Source organism: Crinia signifera, chromosome 4 (assembly GCF_055691185.1).
Source record: "Crinia signifera chromosome 4, ASM5569118v1, whole genome shotgun sequence".
Classification (NCBI taxonomy): Eukaryota; Metazoa; Chordata; class Amphibia; order Anura; family Myobatrachidae; genus Crinia; species Crinia signifera.
Window position 1 is genome coordinate 112,113,548 of NC_139220.1, and position 15,284 is coordinate 112,128,831.

At 41.0% G+C, this 15,284-nt stretch overlaps 1 protein-coding gene across 2 annotated transcripts in view; it reads right to left on the bottom strand.

Moving 5' to 3' along the window:
* Nucleotides 1-14,257, bottom strand: part of IGF1 (insulin like growth factor 1) — a 109,239-nt gene extending 94,982 nt beyond the window's left edge. The window contains exons 1-2 of one of the 2 annotated variants that reach the window (XM_083182250.1): nucleotides 13,790-14,257; nucleotides 2,029-2,185 (exon numbers count right to left, since the gene is read on the bottom strand). In XM_083182250.1, coding sequence (XP_083038376.1) covers nucleotides 2,029-2,185; nucleotides 13,790-13,852 — 220 coding nt within the window. In that variant the 5' untranslated portion in view covers nucleotides 13,853-14,257. Of the gene's footprint in view, nucleotides 1-2,028; nucleotides 2,186-4,398; nucleotides 4,427-13,789 lie in introns of those variants that run through there. The other variant, XM_083182252.1, reaches the window with a different exon arrangement.
* Nucleotides 14,258-15,284: the final 1,027 nt, after the last annotated feature.

The following is a 15,284-nucleotide window of genomic DNA, read 5'->3' on the forward strand; positions in this document are numbered from 1 at the left end:
AATGGCTGCAATTGTGACATAAACACGTGAATCAGTGAGTAGTTTGAAATATTGGCACTTTAATAGGTTAAATGTAAATTCAACCTAAAAATGGCAAAATTTGAAAAAAAAACAGCACTTAACTGAATACCCCTTCCATGTGTGCTGAGGTTTACCCTAACAGCTGGCAGTTCATTTTTATTATATTTCTTAGCTCATCAATATTAGTCCTCTTGCAATTGATAAGGTGACATCAAACTCATTGAAAAGGGTAAGTACATTGCTTTAAATGAAATATGTCAGGTCAAGAAGATCTTAAAAAATGAAGAATTATTTTTCCTACATGCATGATAAGTAAACATTCACATCCTTTAAGTTACATCCTACAGGACAGAGCAGGGGTGAGCTCACTGTACTGGAGGGTGTTGACTAGACACCAGTACTGTGAAAGAATGGCACACATGAAACATGCCTAGGCATATCCAAAGCCTCTCCTATACATGTGTGGTAGCACAGCCTTATTAAATCTCAGGGCCAGATGTACTAAGCTTGAAAAGTGATAAAATGAAGAATGATAAACAAACTGCCAATCAGCTCCAACTGTACTTGTCATGTCACAGACTGTGTTTGTAAAATGGCAGTTACAACATGATTGGCTGGTTGTTTTTCACTCTCCATTTCATCACTTTTCAAAGCTTAGTACATCTGGCCCTAAATCCCTAAAGAAAATCAATGAAAAAACTAGTGATTCTGATTGGTCCTGCAGCTCCACTAAAACACAAAGCTTGTGAATGTAAACCAATCATATTGTGTCACAGAAACAAACAAAACAAAAGTATTAGTCAAGAGGATTTTTTCGGCTCATACAGTATAAATGTTGTTAATATAGAAATTTGCTCCCTTTTAAAATGTGTTTTTCTAAGCGTAACACTGTTTATTGCATTCCTTTAAAATGCATACACACATTGGATACCACATGGAAAACGAGAATTACATGGAGGAACAGCAGACAAGTTATACGGAAGTTATGTTCAAAGAATCCGCTTAACAATAAACAGTTAGAGGGCCAGATGCACTAAGCTTCAAAAGTGATAAAATGGAGAGTGACAAACAGCCAGCCAATCAGCTCCTGCCTGCCATGTCACAGGCTGTGTTTGAAAAATGTGAGGTGGGAGCTGATTGGTTGGCTGTTTATCACTCTCCATTGTATCACTTTTGAAGCTTAGTGCATCTGGCCCTGTGAGCTTGTAAAGTATATATTCCTTCCTTTGGGATCCTGTATACAGGAGTATGTCTCAGAAAGCAATAATGCGTATATACAGAAATGTTTGTAAACATACTAAATCCCATAGCAACAGACATTTCCTAAAATTTATTTGGATACTAATGCTAGGAGGTAAAGCACAGTTATGCCATAGCGCCATTTGTTCAGAAAGCCCCAACTTCGAATGAATTCATCAATGTATCATAAAACCAGAAGGCATGACTGGTGTAGTGACTGGGTTGGAAAGCCCCACTCTGGTGCCAAAAGCAAATAAAGAAGGCATTATTGTTACTTTTGCGTTTACATTCCCTCCACAATGTGTGATTGGGAAAATGCATGGTCACACATCACCTGAGTATGGCCATGTAACACTGGGAGCATTTCTTCCATGTATAACTAGGGGGAAATCCTGCACTTCCACAGCCTTAGGCCTCATTCCCCCTACTATAAACACCCAGTCAATACCATGCACCAAGTGACAGTTGCTATGCAGAGCTGCAGTGATATGTAAATACCTTCCAACATTCCCAGCATTATGGTTGCAAATGTAACACTTTCCATAATCATATTATTGTAAACGTGGGCATGTGCTCTGGTGCCATGGACCATTAACTTGTACTTGCTACCCCCTCCAAAACTCTGTAGCCTTCCACTGTACAGGGTTTTACGTTAGACTTCACAGCCCTTCTCTGTCACGTTTTGCTTACTGAGTACACATGAACCTTAATTTGCATTTAAAATACATTGAACTTAAAGTAAACAAATAAGAAAATAGAACAGCTTACTGAAAAAGAATCCCCTCTCTCCACATACAAACTGAAGGGTGTCCACTAATTCAGCACCGCAGAGTGTTTCTTGACCAGCAGCCGCTGACTGGCTTATGGTGAGTAGACATAAGCTCAGGTAAATGAGATGAATGTAGGTCATTGTGTGCATTTTAACCTGCCAAATAATAATAAATAGAAAAACATATTACATACAGTACAATAACATTAACCATCCAACAGTTGGTTAGCTGCGTGCTATCTTTGTATTTTGTACAACGAACATACTAGTATAATAGTTCCTCATTTCATATACTCTTATGTAAAATAATTATGGGTAACAATAAAGATAATGACAAAAAAACCCTCTTCAGACAACATGGAAAAAACATTATGCCTAATTAGCATAACAAGCTGGAGGACACTTCTATAACTATGTCAGGGAGGCATTAGCAGAACACCCCTGATATAACACCCACGCACACACACACAGTGTTATACCAGATGTGCTCCTATCCTGCCAGTGTTCTAAAATATAATACCAGTGCCCATTCCCATTCATGCTAACAGTTTTCACACATTATAAAATCCATGCTCCCCCTACATGATAGTAGGAGCTGTGCCCACCCATGATTATATCTATATTGCGGACACATGAACTAGACCAGTGTCTACACATTGATACATCAGCATTGGAAAAATATTATTATACAAGTCAGGCATTACTGTGTGCCCTTGACAGGATTATAACATCAAATTCCATTATTGGCAGAATTTCCCAGAATACCTCCCCACGGAGCATGCACACCTAAGTTCATGAAGTTCCTCACAGTCTAGAAGAACCTCCTTTGTCAGAACACAAAAATAGGGACCAGTCTGAGAACACAGATTGCAAGGGACACATTAGCCTCTCTGGAAAATAGTGAAAGTTATTTAACTGTGTAATTCTTACAGTGTCTATATAGTCATACCAGCAGTGCCCTGTGACATTGCCCCCATGGTTCTATCAGGATTGCCCTCTCCACAGGTGCAGAAAGAAATGGTGACTTACAGCTACCTGAGAGACTGGAGTGTTGCACTGCTGCTGATGTTGTATGACACAGAATACCGTTCCACATAGTTTGCTGTCTGTCTGGGAGTGGCTGGTACCTTGCTGGCACTATAACTTGTAGAAGGTGGCCTTTAACTTTGCAAATAATTGAAGACAGTGTCACATGGAACACAAATCGTTACTGTAATACCCTTCCCTTGCAGGATGAATTTTTACCATGGCCCATTTTGCCATGTACTACATTCTTGATTAAGGCACTTGAATTTTGGGTAGATTTAGTGGTCACAGACAGGCATACCATGGCCTTTCAGGACTACTGTCAGTCTCTGTAAGGCCATGTCTGACATTTTCTTAGAATGTGAAAGAACATGGGAAAGGATGCTGACATGATAGTTCACATACTCCTACAGTTAGTAGCCAGTGGAGTCACTAGTAAGGGTGGGAATGTGGGTGGTTGGGGGTGGTTTAGGTTCAAGGAGAGCTGGACAAGCCCCCAGCATGACAAGAACAGATGCATTATATGCAGTTATGCCCCCAAAACATCAGACACCCAGTTGCGCCATGAGGCCATGTCCATTAATGTCCGTATTTTGCGCACATACAGTAATACAGTAAGGAATCCACACTGGGTGACACCAATGCTAATGACTCCACTTAAAGTAATCGCTCCCGTTTAGTCTTGTATGTCTGAAAAAGACTGTGTAGACATAGTAGACATGTTGTCTGACATCTACAATTGTCCGAGTTTTTACGGTACTACTTGGTAAACTCAGCATAAACTGTACATTCCACATACTACATAGGGGGAGGGGCCCTAAACTGCACACCCTGGACATATGAGGTGCTACCTGCTGAGACCTGTAGTGCAGCAAGCAGGAGGAGGAGTTTGCAGGTGCACACTAAATATAAATGCTAAACCTTTTAATAACTTTGCTATATTGCATTGGAGGTTATTAGCATAATGATGGCCATTATTATCGGCTTGTCCACCACGTCCAGGTTACCTCAATAGGACAAGTCCCTAACACTACTCTGAGACAGGTCCAGGGCACAGGACCCCCCAGGCCAGCCCAGCAGGGCCACCCCATGGCATCACATTAGTGTGAAATTGAAGTGAAAGTAAAAGGGATAGGGGAAATTATATGTGATAAGACTTACCTAAGTAAGAGGTAATAATAAATGTGAAGGGTGCTACATATATATTAAACAAACTAAAGGGGTGAAGGAAAGTGTACGATATGATGCCATGGAGCAGCCCAGCAACAGCAGCCCAAAGAGCCCTGCACCCCAAACACAGTCCCACAGACTAACACTCAGCATATATGTATAGTAGGACTTACCCTCATAGTGCCAAGCTGAGGTGTGCAGTCTTGAATGTTGGGACTCCAACCTGATTAAAATCAAATTTGGGACAGGTGGGTGGGGTGCTAGTTAAGGAGGAAGGCGTCTCTAGTTCCTTCCAGTGTGTATGAATACACAATATATAGTACATAGGGGGAGGGGCCCTAAACTAAAAAATATTATTATACCAGTCAGGCATTACTGTGTGCCCTTGACAGGATTATAACATCAAATTCCATTATTGGCAGAATTTCCCAGAATACCTCCCCACGGAGCATGCACACCTAAGTTCATGAAGTTCCTCACAGTCTAGAAGAACCTCCTTTGTCAGAACGCAAAAATAGGGACCAGTCTGAGAACACAGATTGCAAGGGACACATTAGCCTCTCTGGAAACTAGTGAAAGTTATTTAACTGTGTAATTCTTACAGTGTCTATATAGTCATACCAGCAGTGCCCTGTGACATTGCCCCCATGGTTCTATCAGGATTGCCCTCTCCACAGGTGCAGAAAGAAATGGTGACTTACAGCTACCTGAGAGACTGGAGTGTTGCACTGCTGCTGATGTTGTATGACACAGAATACCGTTCCACATAGTTTGCTGTCTGTCTGGGAGTGGCTGGTACCTTGCTGGCACTATAACTTGTAGAAGGTGGCCTTTAACTTTGCAAATAATTGAAGACAGTGTCACATGGAACACAAATCGTTACTGTAATGACCCTTCCCTAGCAGGATGAATTTTTACCATGGCCCATTTTGCCATGTACTACATTCTTGATTAAGGCACTTGAATTTTGGGTAGATTTAGTGGTCACAGACAGGCATACCATGGCCTTTCAGGACTACTGTCAGTCTCTGTAAGGCCATGTCTGACATTTTCTTAGAATGTGAAAGAACATGGGAAAGGATGCTGACATGATAGTTCACATACTCCTACAGTAGCCAGTGGAGTCACTAGTAAGGGTGGGAATTTGGGTGGTTGGGGGTGGTTTAGGTTCAAGGAGAGCTGGACAAGCCCCCAGCATGACAAGAACAGATGCATTATATGCAGTTATGCCCCCAAAACATCAGACACCCAGTTGCGCCATGAGGCCATGTCCATTAATGTCCGTATTTTGCGCACATACAGTAATACAGTAAGGAATCCACACTGGGTGACACCAATGCTAATGACTCCACTTAAAGTAATCGCTCCCGTTTAGTCTTGTATGTCTGAAAAAGACTGTGTAGACATAGTAGACATGTTGTCTGACATCTACAATTGTCCGAGTTTTTACGGTACTACTTGGTAAACTCAGCATAAACTGTACATTCCACATACTACATAGGGGGAGGGGCCCTAAACTGCACACCCTGGACATATGAGGTGCTACCTGCTGAGACCTGTAGTGCAGCAAGCAGGAGGAGGAGTTTGCAGGTGCACACTAAATATAAATGCTAAACCTTTTAATAACTTTGCTATATTGCATTGGAGGTTATTAGCATAATGATGGCCATTATTATCGGCTTGTCCACCACGTCCAGGTTACCTCAATAGGACAAGTCCCTAACACTACTCTGAGACAGGTCCAGGGCACAGGACCCCCCAGGCCAGCCCAGCAGGGCCACCCCATGGCATCACATTAGTGTGAAATTGAAGTGAAAGTAAAAGGGATAGGGGAAATTATATGTGATAAGACTTACCTAAGTAAGAGGTAATAATAAATGTGAAGGGTGCTACATATATATTAAACAAACTAAAGGGGTGAAGGAAAGTGTACGATATGATGCCATGGAGCAGCCCAGCAACAGCAGCCCAAAGAGCCCTGCACCCCAAACACAGTCCCACAGACTAACACTCAGCATATATGTATAGTAGGACTTACCCTCATAGTGCCAAGCTGAGGTGTGCAGTCTTGAATGTTGGGACTCCAACCTGATTAAAATCAAATTTGGGACAGGTGGGTGGGGTGCTAGTTAAGGAGGAAGGCGTCTCTAGTTCCTTCCAGTGTGTATGAATACACAATATATAGTACATAGGGGGAGGGGCCCTAAACTAAAAAATATTATTATACCAGTCAGGCATTACTGTGTGCCCTTGACAGGATTATAACATCAAATTCCATTATTGGCAGAATTTCCCAGAATACCTCCCCACGGAGCATGCACACCTAAGTTCATGAAGTTCCTCACAGTCTAGAAGAACCTCCTTTGTCAGAACGCAAAAATAGGGACCAGTCTGAGAACACAGATTGCAAGGGACACATTAGCCTCTCTGGAAACTAGTGAAAGTTATTTAACTGTGTAATTCTTACAGTGTCTATATAGTCATACCAGCAGTGCCCTGTGACATTGCCCCCATGGTTCTATCAGGATTGCCCTCTCCACAGGTGCAGAAAGAAATGGTGACTTACAGCTACCTGAGAGACTGGAGTGTTGCACTGCTGCTGATGTTGTATGACACAGAATACCGTTCCACATAGTTTGCTGTCTGTCTGGGAGTGGCTGGTACCTTGCTGGCACTATAACTTGTAGAAGGTGGCCTTTAACTTTGCAAATAATTGAAGACAGTGTCACATGGAACACAAATCGTTACTGTAATGACCCTTCCCTAGCAGGATGAATTTTTACCATGGCCCATTTTGCCATGTACTACATTCTTGATTAAGGCACTTGAATTTTGGGTAGATTTAGTGGTCACAGACAGGCATACCATGGCCTTTCAGGACTACTGTCAGTCTCTGTAAGGCCATGTCTGACATTTTCTTAGAATGTGAAAGAACATGGGAAAGGATGCTGACATGATAGTTCACATACTCCTACAGTAGCCAGTGGAGTCACTAGTAAGGGTGGGAATTTGGGTGGTTGGGGGTGGTTTAGGTTCAAGGAGAGCTGGACAAGCCCCCAGCATGACAAGAACAGATGCATTATATGCAGTTATGCCCCCAAAACATCAGACACCCAGTTGCGCCATGAGGCCATGTCCATTAATGTCCGTATTTTGCGCACATACAGTAATACAGTAAGGAATCCACACTGGGTGACACCAATGCTAATGACTCCACTTAAAGTAATCGCTCCCGTTTAGTCTTGTATGTCTGAAAAAGACTGTGTAGACATAGTAGACATGTTGTCTGACATCTACAATTGTCCGAGTTTTTACGGTACTACTTGGTAAACTCAGCATAAACTGTACATTCCACATACTACATAGGGGGAGGGGCCCTAAACTGCACACCCTGGACATATGAGGTGCTACCTGCTGAGACCTGTAGTGCAGCAAGCAGGAGGAGGAGTTTGCAGGTGCACACTAAATATAAATGCTAAACCTTTTAATAACTTTGCTATATTGCATTGGAGGTTATTAGCATAATGATGGCCATTATTATCGGCTTGTCCACCACGTCCAGGTTACCTCAATAGGACAAGTCCCTAACACTACTCTGAGACAGGTCCAGGGCACAGGACCCCCCAGGCCAGCCCAGCAGGGCCACCCCATGGCATCACATTAGTGTGAAATTGAAGTGAAAGTAAAAGGGATAGGGGAAATTATATGTGATAAGACTTACCTAAGTAAGAGGTAATAATAAATGTGAAGGGTGCTACATATATATTAAACAAACTAAAGGGGTGAAGGAAAGTGTACGATATGATGCCATGGAGCAGCCCAGCAACAGCAGCCCAAAGAGCCCTGCACCCCAAACACAGTCCCACAGACTAACACTCAGCATATATGTATAGTAGGACTTACCCTCATAGTGCCAAGCTGAGGTGTGCAGTCTTGAATGTTGGGACTCCAACCTGATTAAAATCAAATTTGGGACAGGTGGGTGGGGTGCTAGTTAAGGAGGAAGGCGTCTCTAGTTCCTTCCAGTGTGTATGAATACACAATATATAGTACATAGGGGGAGGGGCCCTAAACTAAAAAATATTATTATACCAGTCAGGCATTACTGTGTGCCCTTGACAGGATTATAACATCAAATTCCATTATTGGCAGAATTTCCCAGAATACCTCCCCACGGAGCATGCACACCTAAGTTCATGAAGTTCCTCACAGTCTAGAAGAACCTCCTTTGTCAGAACGCAAAAATAGGGACCAGTCTGAGAACACAGATTGCAAGGGACACATTAGCCTCTCTGGAAACTAGTGAAAGTTATTTAACTGTGTAATTCTTACAGTGTCTATATAGTCATACCAGCAGTGCCCTGTGACATTGCCCCCATGGTTCTATCAGGATTGCCCTCTCCACAGGTGCAGAAAGAAATGGTGACTTACAGCTACCTGAGAGACTGGAGTGTTGCACTGCTGCTGATGTTGTATGACACAGAATACCGTTCCACATAGTTTGCTGTCTGTCTGGGAGTGGCTGGTACCTTGCTGGCACTATAACTTGTAGAAGGTGGCCTTTAACTTTGCAAATAATTGAAGACAGTGTCACATGGAACACAAATCGTTACTGTAATGACCCTTCCCTAGCAGGATGAATTTTTACCATGGCCCATTTTGCCATGTACTACATTCTTGATTAAGGCACTTGAATTTTGGGTAGATTTAGTGGTCACAGACAGGCATACCATGGCCTTTCAGGACTACTGTCAGTCTCTGTAAGGCCATGTCTGACATTTTCTTAGAATGTGAAAGAACATGGGAAAGGATGCTGACATGATAGTTCACATACTCCTACAGTAGCCAGTGGAGTCACTAGTAAGGGTGGGAATTTGGGTGGTTGGGGGTGGTTTAGGTTCAAGGAGAGCTGGACAAGCCCCCAGCATGACAAGAACAGATGCATTATATGCAGTTATGCCCCCAAAACATCAGACACCCAGTTGCGCCATGAGGCCATGTCCATTAATGTCCGTATTTTGCGCACATACAGTAATACAGTAAGGAATCCACACTGGGTGACACCAATGCTAATGACTCCACTTAAAGTAATCGCTCCCGTTTAGTCTTGTATGTCTGAAAAAGACTGTGTAGACATAGTAGACATGTTGTCTGACATCTACAATTGTCCGAGTTTTTACGGTACTACTTGGTAAACTCAGCATAAACTGTACATTCCACATACTACATAGGGGGAGGGGCCCTAAACTGCACACCCTGGACATATGAGGTGCTACCTGCTGAGACCTGTAGTGCAGCAAGCAGGAGGAGGAGTTTGCAGGTGCACACTAAATATAAATGCTAAACCTTTTAATAACTTTGCTATATTGCATTGGAGGTTATTAGCATAATGATGGCCATTATTATCGGCTTGTCCACCACGTCCAGGTTACCTCAATAGGACAAGTCCCTAACACTACTCTGAGACAGGTCCAGGGCACAGGACCCCCCAGGCCAGCCCAGCAGAGCCACCCCATGGCATCACATTAGTGTGAAATTGAAGTGATAGTAAAAGGGATAGGGGAAATTATATGTGATAAGACTTACCTAAGTAATTGGTAATAATAAATGTGAAGGGTGCTACATATATATTAAACAAACTAAAGGGGTGAAGGAAAGTGTACGATATGATGCCATGGAGCAGCCCAGCAACAGCAGCCCAAAGAGCCCTGCACCCCAAACACAGTCCCACAGACTAACACTCAGCATATATGTATAGTAGGACTTACCCTCATAGTGCCAAGCTGAGGTGTGCAGTCTTGAATGTTGGGACTCCAACCTGATTAAAATCAAATTTGGGACAGGTGGGTGGGGTGCTAGTTAAGGAGGAAGGCGTCTCTAGTTCCTTCCAGTGTGTATGAATACACAATATATAGTACATAGGGGGAGGGGCCCTAAACTAAAAAATATTATTATACAAGTCAGGCATTACTGTTTGCCCTTGACAGGATTATAACATCAAATTCCATTATTGGCAGAATTTCCCAGAATACCTCCCCACGGAGCATGCACACCTAAGTTCATGAAGTTCCTCACAGTCTAGAAGAACCTCCTTTGTCAGAACGCAAAAATAGGGACCAGTCTGAGAACACATATTGCAAGGGACACATTAGCCTCTCTGGAAACTAGTGAAAGTTATTTAACTGTGTAATTCTTACAGTGTCTATATAGTCATACCAGCAGTGCCCTGTGACATTGCCCCCATGGTTCTATCAGGATTGCCCTCTCCACAGGTGCAGAAAGAAATGGTGACTTATGCTGTGTACACACTGATACAATCTGCATAAGATCCAGATAAGATTTTGACTATATAGTCAAAATCTTATCTGGATCTCATGCAGATTGTATGGGTTTTATCCCAAGCGATCCAGATGCGTTCAAGATGCGCGCTCCCATATCTTAACCAGAAAGTCTTGGCTGCCCTGTCTATATAGTGCAGATCTGCACTATATAGTCTAAATTGAATGCAGATAGTGTAAATTGTATGCAGATAGTCTAAATTGTAATCGCATCTGGATCTTATGCAGATTGTACTGGTGTGTACACAGCATTACAGCTACCTGAGAGACTGGAGTGTTGCACTGCTGCTGATGTTGTATGACACAGAATACCGTTCCACATAGTTTGCTGTCTGTCTGGGAGTGGCTGGTACCTTGCTGGCACTATAACTTGTAGAAGGTGGCCTTTAACTTTGCAAATAATTGAAGACAGTGTCACATGGAACACAAATCGTTACTGTAATACCCTTCCCTAGCAGGATGAATTTTTACCATGGCCCATTTTGCCATGTACTACATTCTTGATTAAGGCATTTGAATTTTGGGTAGATTTAGTGGTCACAGACAGGCATACCATGGCCTTTCAGGACTACTGTCAGTCTCTGTAAGGCCATGTCTGACATTTTCTTAGAATGTGAAAGAACATGGGAAAGGATGCTGACATGATAGTTCACATACTCCTACAGTAGCCAGTGGAGTCACTAGTAAGGGTGGGAATTTGGGTGGTTGGGGGTGGTTTAGGTTCAAGGAGAGCTGGACAAGCCCCCAGCATGACAAGAACAGATGCATTATATGCAGTTATGCCCCCAAAACATCAGACACCCAGTTGCGCCATGAGGCCATGTCCATTAATGTCCGTATTTTGCGCACATACAGTAATACAGTAAGGAATCCACACTGGGTGACACCAATGCTAATGACTCCACTTAAAGTAATCGCTCCCGTTTAGTCTTGTATGTCTGAAAAAGACTGTGTAGACATAGTAGACATGTTGTCTGACATCTACAATTGTCCGAGTTTTTACGGTACTACTTGGTAAACTCAGCATAAACTGTACATTCCACATACTACACTGCCCATCGTTCATTAAATAATACATACACTTTACATTACATACTATGCATTGTAAACTCTACATACTACATTTCCTACAATGTATAATACATGCCCTCTATAACACATTGTCCACTGTACAGCTACTCTACATTCTATTACACTATAGAGTTTCCAAAACTCCTCCATTACAGTCCAAGTCTTAAGGATATCCATGCTTGAGTCCAGATGGCTAAATCAAATTGGGTGTGGTACTAATGAAGTCACCAGTGCTCAAGCACTGGACTGTAATAGCAGAGTTTGGGAAACTCTGCAACTATACTAAACTTTCCACATGGTGGCTGCACAGTATATACTATATATCAGTATTTCCCAAACTCAAAACTTAAGGAACACTTACATTCCAGGTATTAGTGATATCCATGTTTGATAAAATAAATGGAGGTACTAATTAGTTCATCTTTGACCAAATATGGCTATCCTTAAAACCTGGACTGTAGTGTGCCTTGAGGACTGTGAGGACCCCTGCTGTACACATTCTACACTTTGTACAGTACATTCTACACTCTACACCAGGCATTCCCAACCTCAGTCCCCAAAGCATAATAAAAGTCCAGGTTTTAGCGATATTCATGCTTGAGCGCAGGTGACTCCCTCCGTTATTTTGATTTAACCATCGGTGCTGCCGCCCGGATATCACTAAAACCTGAACTAAAACATCTGCGCTACACCCTACTTTACATTTTACTTTTCACGGTCTATACTCTACACAGTCTACTACTCTCTACTTGGTTTAATGCTACACATTCTACACTACTCATGCTACACTCTACAACTTTCCATTCATGTTCTACTGTAACAGAGCTAAGTGCGTTTTCAGCCATTACTGATATTTTCTATTACTTGCAGCACAATAAAAGGACAGATTTATTGAAATAGAAGGTTGACTTTAAGCATTTTGAACTCAGAGTATAACCAACAATAACACCATTCCATTTCCCCAAAAACAAACAGAACAGTATAAAACTCTGGCAGCCAAGATAAAAGACTCTGTTTTAAAGATCATTACAATATGTTTGTCACTTTCTTTGTGCCTAAAACAAATAAGTTACAAATGTGCAGCGATCACATGTTTTATGGATTGGGCCTAAAGCGAATGCTTGAAGTGGCTGATCCAATGGCATTAGCGCATTCCATTCCAACAATGTAAAAAAGAAAACTTCAGCTTTCAGAAACTTTTTTTATGCTGAGAAAGGAAACTTGAAGCCCGGCCAGCAACTGCTAGAAAGGTCACTAAATCCAGTCGGACCAAATATGTGAAAAGTATTGAAATACAAAAGATATAAATGGTGCAGAATAAAAGCCTTAAATATATAATACAACACATGAACTCTTCACAGTCAGACTGTTCCTCTGAAACCACTAGAATGTGACTGAGCAGTAGAAATGATCCAGTAACAGGGTGAATCATTAGAAAATGATGTTAAATCACACATCTGCAAGCATTTTCACAGCTCCCAGGGAATATCAAGAGCTAAGAGGCTTGTTTGTTAACTAGTACAATAATCTAAACTTGCACTGAAGACAGGTGATAATGCCTTCCAGGCAGCTGTATTAGCCATAGGGAAGGCACATGCAACTAATACAATAATCATAAATATTCTAAATGTCAGAACTAGATGCTTCTATATTAAAGGGTTTGCACACAGGCATAAAGTTGATTAACAAGTGGAAAAGCCTTTACCCAGCTGCCAAGTTAGCCTATGCATACCTCCAATAGTAAATGCTCTTGCACAGGTGTAACACACTGTATTGTATCAGAAGTATTACAATATATGCACAGGTATGCAACACAAACCCATTAACTATCAATAAGTCACATGTTACCCATAAGAATCTAAAATAGTGCATATGTTACATATTATTTACAGGACAACATAGCAAAACAATCTATTTATATATATATATATATATATATATATATATATATATATATATGCACACACAATTGTGGATCACATGCAACAAATGCCCATTCAGCATTTTTGTTATGGCAAAACCACTGCTCTATGACAGCTGGGATGAACAGTCTACTTTAAGCATTCTTACAGATAAAAGAGACACAGCAAATGTTTCCATTCATTAGATATTAAAATATTAATAAAAAAATGAGATGAAATAAGAAATGAGTTACCTTTAAGATATCACAAAAGTAGCACTTAAATAATTGTGTTGAGAGACAGTTGTTTTTTTCCATGGCTTCTTTAAGTACAGGGTCTGAAATGAGATTGCTAGCTGTGATAACTAGAAAAAAAAAAAAAAAAAAAAGAAATCCAGAGAGATTCAGAGCTATGTCACATTTGAATATTAGGACTTTACTCCATTGCGTAGGATCTGCTCTGATTTTAGCAGTGACAGTCAGATTTAGCAAACAGAAGAAGGATTTACAGAAAATCCTCACATTTATCTACATTTACAGACACTGTAGACAGGAAACAGCTGGGAGAACAGTTGTTTTCTCTCTCTCTCTCCCTCTTCTGGCAAGTTTCTGAGCGAGGACTTTTTTGGGCTGCTTGACAAATAACATCATCATACCTTAGCATTTCAGGACTGGATCACAAAGCATATTTATTTTTACTTAAAAGAATGCACTTTGGTGACATAGTAAAAAAAAAAAAAAAAACCCTAGAGAGGAGTCTGCTGCTTTGCATTCTGTTGCCTGTCCTCACATCTTTTTCTTATGAAGCTCCCATGATGTAGGTAATATTCTGCAAGTAATCACTTCAGTATGTTTGACGTACACAGTGATAAAAGTTCAGGAGGAAAATATGATGACTTGAAATGTATTTTTATTGCAACATGCAGCATGTTATGGTAACTCTTTGATGGGAATAACAGATGGGTTTTTTTTTCATTGTTTTTATAAACATTACTGTAATAAGTTGCCATATTACTTGCCATGAGAAATGTAAGATTTTTTTTTCCAAGAAAAAAAATAAACGTCTGACAGATATTGAAGCTACATTGTATATAAAACAACAATAATAGCATCATTTAAATTCTAGCAGCTGGGGATCATTATGCGCTCACTGGCTATGATGTCATTCCTATCCCTTAACTCAGTTAGTTCATGAAAGCTCAACTCAGCTGTTTTTTTTTTTTTTTTTCTATTTATATTGCACTGCACTTAGCTGCATTTGGGTGTTTAACCATTAAGTTATAGAATTTTATAACGGTAGGCTGTGACTTTTGTTCATTGTCACTATGGTTTCCAGTTATGTTCAGGGATAGCCTTTGATTACTGTACAGAGGATTAACCCTACATATCCAGGTATCACAGAAGCCTGAAAGCTATATATAAAGGGGGTCATATACATTTAAATGGCCCCACATGATGGAGCAGGAAAAGTGCTTTGTTATTAGTCACATCTACCTTGGTTTTTATATATAATACCAACATAGCTCACGAAACCGCATTTTATATGATTGCTTGAATTATTGTGCAGATGAACATAATATTTTTAAATATAATGCTTATGTTTTATGCAAAATGTTCCACTAACTTGATAAAAAAACACACAAAGCACAACTATTGGGGCAGCACGGATGGTGTAATGGTTAGCATAACTGCCTCACAGCACTAAGGTCATGGGTTTGATCCCCACCATGGCCCTAACCGTATATTCTCC